The following is a 5,669-nucleotide window of genomic DNA, read 5'->3' as shown; positions in this document are numbered from 1 at the left end:
GTCGTGAAAGAACCGTTTCCATCTAACGCTTTTCTCAAAAACCGGAGACTCTTAATAGTACCCATCCCTGTGAAGGGAATTCCAGAGCTATTCCTTCATCTCTCTACGCCTGTTTTAGGGAAGTCCCCGCAAGGTTTCATTTCTTTTTCTTTTTTTTTTTTAATGTTTTGCAAGTCATAGGAACCTGTGCTTCATTGGAGGGGTAAGATTTTCACCTTAAATCCTCTACTTCATATCCCTCTCCTTCTAGTTTTACATAAAGTCTGTAAAATGAACTCAGGAATGCAAGTGGATATTGAATATATCAATACTTAATTCACTTGAAAATCTCTAAATTCCAGCAGCAATCAAAAAATAGATGTTCTTTATATTTGTCACCTTTTTTGATGCCTTAGCATCCAAAGAGATGGAAAACTGAGAACCCCACAGTAAACTTGAAACGTGTAAATGACAAATGCAAAGTCCCAATGACACGGTGTGTGCTTTTCACAGACTGCTTTTAACGTCACAGAAATAAATGTTTTACATGTAAATAAATGGGAGTGCCAAATGGAAATCTTAGCTTTCAGCTCCAGAGCAGCTTCACAACTGTTTTCACCCTTAATTTACACCTCCTTAAAAACTATTGTGTAGACATGTGGCCTTTCTGAGGCCAATAGGCAGTTTGTGCTTGCAGGTTATTCTAAATATACCAGCTAAGTAATGCACTGGACATACTCTACTTAGTGAATAGCTTGCCCCAGATGCTGGAGGGTGCAGACTGGAGCATTAGAGAGACCTGGAAACAGAGCCTGCTTCTACTGTGTGGGTTCTATAAAAGACTGGATCCAAAATAGGTTATAACTATAAACTTAATGATGAAAGGTAAAGACTGGGGACAATTTTGGGACCCCAAAAGGAAAGATTTTTGCTGCTAATACTCATTGCTACTGCCTACAGGATAGAAAGGTAAAAACACAATTAAGCTACTTGGGGCTCAATTGTGTTTGAATAGGATCAGCTGTTTCTTTGTTGCAGCAACAAAATTATTCAGCAGTACAGCTGCATTAATTAGTTATTTGTAAGGTGCTTTGAAGGGGAAGTGTTACGTAAGTGAAGATAGTATTATACCTTTCCCTCCTCCGTGTGTCAGTATGCTGGTTTGGATATTCCCTTATTTATTTAAAAACCCACCTGAATTATTAGCAAAGCAAATACCTCTCTTTGTTAAGTGACTATTGGAGGGAATTCTGCAAACTTCTGAGAGTTCCAAAGAGTGAAGAAAGAAGTTGTTCTGCAGATCTGATTTCTAATTTCAGATTAATATCTGACTGACCTGGGTAGAAATTTATGTGATTTCTGCTTCATTTTCTGCTCTGTAAAACAGTAGATAATTGGTTATCCCTCACTCCACCCCCCAGTTCTTATTGGACCAAACGGTATCCCTGCTGTAGGTAAATACAGGTTACTCCTGAAAAGAGAGACCTAAGGAAAGGCACACACCTTTCTCCAAGCAGATTTACTTTCACGGCACTTGAATAATCTTGACTAATCAGTGCTTATTTGGGCTTTTATAAGGAATATTATATGCAACATTCCTCTATCTTGGCTCTTAACCCTGGGGAGCTTTAAAGAAGTACACATGGGCCCTACCCCAGACCAATTAAATAAGAATCTGGAGCTGGACCTCTGTAAGAGGTGGAAACAGTCAGAAGGTGTTCCAGAAAAGGCTTCAGGTTTTTCCTCTTGCTGGTAGTCTCTGTTTTTTTGTTGCTGAACTTCCTACTGAAATGCTTTGGGGACAGACTAAAGAACAGTTTCCCACACACTTTAATTAGAAAGACAGACTAAAATGGCAAAGTTGATAGATATATTGCTGTGCACTAATATTCTGTATATATTATCTACAGCCTGTGTTTGACCCTGACAATGTGGAACATTGGATTAAGGTAAGGATATTTCATAATTAAGAGAGAGAATTAAGAGTCACACAGAATCATGTAGAATAGGAATACTAATAGGTCTCCATTTTGCATATAGTTTGCTGTTTTCATTCCCATGGTACTATATATATATATATATATATATATTCTTAGTTTTATACTCTAGTACATTTTCATGATTTTGTTGCTTCTCATAAAAGCATGAATGACAAGATAACATCTCTTTCAAATGCCATGAGGATCATATGAAGAGGTTTAAAGGACAGGGGAAGAGAAGCTTTAGGAGAGGACGTTGTGGACTTCCCCAGGTAATTGGGAAGAACGTACGGCTGTAGCTACATTGACCTGTGAGACCAATTCAGTAGGTAAAAACTGTGCATGAATCACAAATGAGAATCTTCTAATGATTGGAGCAATCCAAAAATGGAGTGGGCATTCTTGTAAAGAGGTGGATTTTCTCTCACTGGAGGTATTCAAGTGGATTCTAAATCGTCACTCAATGTTAGGACTGTTGAGAATATATTGTGCATTTAGTCGGGGGTAGGGGAGCCGATTGGGTTAGATAACCTCTGAGGTCTCTTCTAGGCCCGAGATGTATGTTTCGGTACCAAGTACCATTTAAGCTGAAAGTACCGTTAAACCGCTTCAGGTGCCTCCAAGTGTCATTTTGGCAACTTGCCATACACAACTCATTTGTGCACCACATGTTTCAAAATCATGCAGTATTTTCCTGGGAAAATATCCTTCTGCCTGTTAGTATTTTGAAGAGCTGTTACTTATCTAAATTGACAGCCATTATGAGCTTCAGGCTAGATGGAACCTAGGCCCGATATAATCATTGCTAACCATTTTTTCATGGTTAATTATATTTATTAAGTTTTTAATAATTATAAATATTTAGTCAGTATTTATTAAGTTCCTACTAAGTACTAGCCCACTGTGTTGGGCGCTGGAGGTATAGCAGTGCACGGGGCAGGTACAGTTTCTGCCTTTTCAGAGTTTATAGTCTGTGCTGTGTGCATGCCCAGTCACTTCAGTCGTGTCCAGCTCTTTGCAACCCCATGGACTGTAGGCTTCCAGGCTCGTCTTTCCATGGAATTTTCCAGGCAAGAATACTGAAATGGCTTGTCATTTCCTATTCCAGGGGATCTTCCTGACCCAGGGATCAAACCCAAGTCTCCTGTGTCTCTTGCATTGCAGGCAGATTCTTTACCACTGCATCACCTGGGAAGCCCAGTTTATAGTTCAGTGGGGGCTAAACAACTTACTTGAAATTGTTGGGAGAATTAAGGATGTGGTTGAAGTCCCTGGGGTGGGCGCTCGTACAGATGGGGCCAGGGAAGCTTCCTGGCTCCTGCAGAAGGCCTGACTTAGGAGACAGTAAGATGGGCCCACCATGGTGGAGGCTAACCTCGGGGAAGCCCACTCCCCAGACTACATCAAGCTCAGCTTATGTGCCAGTGATGAAAGTTGCAGTACCAAACACTTCCTGGGCTTGATTGTGTGTTTAGTTACTGTCTCCTCCAGAGGGGAAGATTTAAGTAAAATAGAAAGGCAAAATTCTGCTGCTTGTACCATTTTCGTCTTTCATGCAATTATCAGCTAGCTTCACTTGGTTAGATTTTATCATTCCTGTAAAACTTCTGCAGTAGTTCTTTCTCCATTATACCCTCAAATCATCCCTGTCTTGAAAAAAATGAGTCTTCATTTCATCCCGCAGTCATTTTCTTTTCCAGTGTCTTTGGACTGGACTAGTATAGTCTAATACAGCCTAGACTCCTTGCTTTTGTGTTCTTATTGTCCTCTTGTGTCCACAATTATTTTCCTTCAGTTTCTAGTTCTTACCACTCACAGAAAGTTGTCATAAATGACTTCCTGACTAAATACGGTGGTCTCTTCTTTGTCCTTTTAACTTTTTAAAGTTATTTGATACAGTTATCAATTTTTTATGCTAGACATTCTCTCCTCCATTACTTTTTTGTGACAGTTTCCTCTGGTTTCTCTTAATACCTTTCTGTTCACTCTTTGTCTTCTTGTCTGTTCCCTAATATTATCCAAACTCTGAGTATACCTCAAACAGTTACAACTCTAGACTAAGACTCCGAAATCCACTTGTTCAAAGTGGAAGAGGGGGACATATATGGGAAGGACGTGGAATGTGGCGAAGATGGTGAAAGGACTTCCCTCGGGACAGAAAACGAATATCACTCAGTAGAATTGGAACTTGGCCAAAGCAGGGAACCATTATTTTTTGTGATACCAAGAATTGGTAAATCAGATTGATTCAGGCTTGAAGGTTTTCACTGGAGAGGCAAGAAACGAGACATTTGAGGTTTATGTAAGATAGTAGTTGAATATCCACACAGAGTAGGAAAGAGAAGGGACCCTGTAAAGGATTCATAGGTTGGGAGAAGGAGGGGGTGTACAGTGACTAGAGGGCTTAGTTAGGTGCAACATCACTGTATGAATTAGGAGGAGTCAAAAAAGGAGATGAATAGGAGGTTGATGGGGGGAGCAGGGGTTATCAGCATTTGATTTGAACAATGGAAAATTCTGTGACATGGTTGAGGATGACCATGTCATCGAGTTGCTAAAATGCAATTGAGGAGAAAGCTGTTGGCATACAAGAGATCAAGCAAACTTTGAGGCTGAAATGTTGGTAAGTCATTCTCAGGGACATTAAAGTCACTTAGAATCAGGCAGATGCTTGGTACAAATATGAATCTTGGTGCTGGTCACTCAAATGCAACAGTCCATCTCAACTTACAATTCATCTTCATCCTGATTTGATAGAATGACTCATCTTCTTACTCCAGTGTATTTGGCTACTTTTAGCTTTCTGAACATTTCCACTGTGTCAGTTCTCTACTCTTGGAACCTTCAGTAATTCTGCATGCTGTCATATAAGTAAGTGTTAGTTGCTCAGTTGTGTCTGACTCTTTGTGACCCTACGGACTATAGCCCACCAGGCTCCTCTGTCCATGGAATTTATCAGGCAAGAATACTGGAGTGGATTGCCATTTGTTTTTCCAGGGGATCTTCCCAATCCTGGGATAGAAACCAGGTCTCCTGCATTGTAGGCATATTCTTTACCATCTGAGTCACCAGGGAAGAGGCAGTAAATTCTAGAGGGGCCTCTGTCAATCTCCCTGGAATATCAATCTCCCTGTAACAGCCCTTTTACTCTTATACTGCATGACTCCTAACAGGCCAGTCTCCTTCCCCTCTATCAGGTAAGTCTTCCTTTTGCCTTTTTTTAATGATGGTCCCCAGCTTGGAATACCCTCTCTCTAGGAGGCCAGTCCACATCTTTCCCTTAAATCTCAGCTTGAGACACCTCTCTCAGTGAACAACTACCCCTCACTCCCCTTACCCTCATGATCCTATCTTCTATACTCCTTTCCTTGAACTTATGTTGGCATTCATACACACAGATACAGTGTCAAGCATTTACTTGTATGCAGAGTGATTAAGTGGACATGAGTTTGAGCAAGCTCCAGGAGATGGTGAAGGACAAGGAAGCCGAGCATGCTGCAGTCCATGGGGTAGCAAAGAGTTGGACATGACTTAGCAACTGAACAATAACAACAACAGCAACAGTGATTAGGAAAGAATTGGGCACTTTCAAAAAATACATTACTCAGAAAACTATTATGTATGGACATACGGTTTGCACATGGGAATTGGTCAAGAAACTCGTGTATGTACCTGCCAGCCTTGAGGCAATGAAGGAGTGCATTATAGAGC

The 5,669-nt window shown here is 40.7% G+C and overlaps 1 protein-coding gene across 8 annotated transcripts in view; it reads left to right on the top strand.

Moving 5' to 3' along the window:
* The window catches only part of CCDC191 (coiled-coil domain containing 191), a 101,733-nt gene that overhangs the window by 415 nt on the left and 95,649 nt on the right, over positions 1–5,669 (top strand). For 4 of the 8 annotated variants that reach the window (XM_055568221.1, XM_055568224.1, XM_055568220.1 and 1 more), the window contains exon 2: positions 1,890–1,928. The exons of 3 other annotated variants lie outside the window; for them this stretch is intronic. In XM_055568221.1, the coding sequence (XP_055424196.1) occupies positions 1,890–1,928 (39 nt within the window). Of the gene's footprint in view, positions 1–66; positions 203–1,889; positions 1,929–5,669 lie in introns of those variants that run through there. One more of the 8 variants, XM_055568225.1, reaches the window with a different exon arrangement.

The sequence above is a fragment of the Bubalus kerabau genome, chromosome 2 (genome assembly GCF_029407905.1).
Source record: "Bubalus kerabau isolate K-KA32 ecotype Philippines breed swamp buffalo chromosome 2, PCC_UOA_SB_1v2, whole genome shotgun sequence".
In the NCBI taxonomy this organism is placed as follows: domain Eukaryota; kingdom Metazoa; phylum Chordata; class Mammalia; order Artiodactyla; family Bovidae; genus Bubalus; species Bubalus kerabau.
Note: the sequence above shows the minus strand (reverse complement) of the source record. Positions and strands in the feature narration are given on the sequence as shown.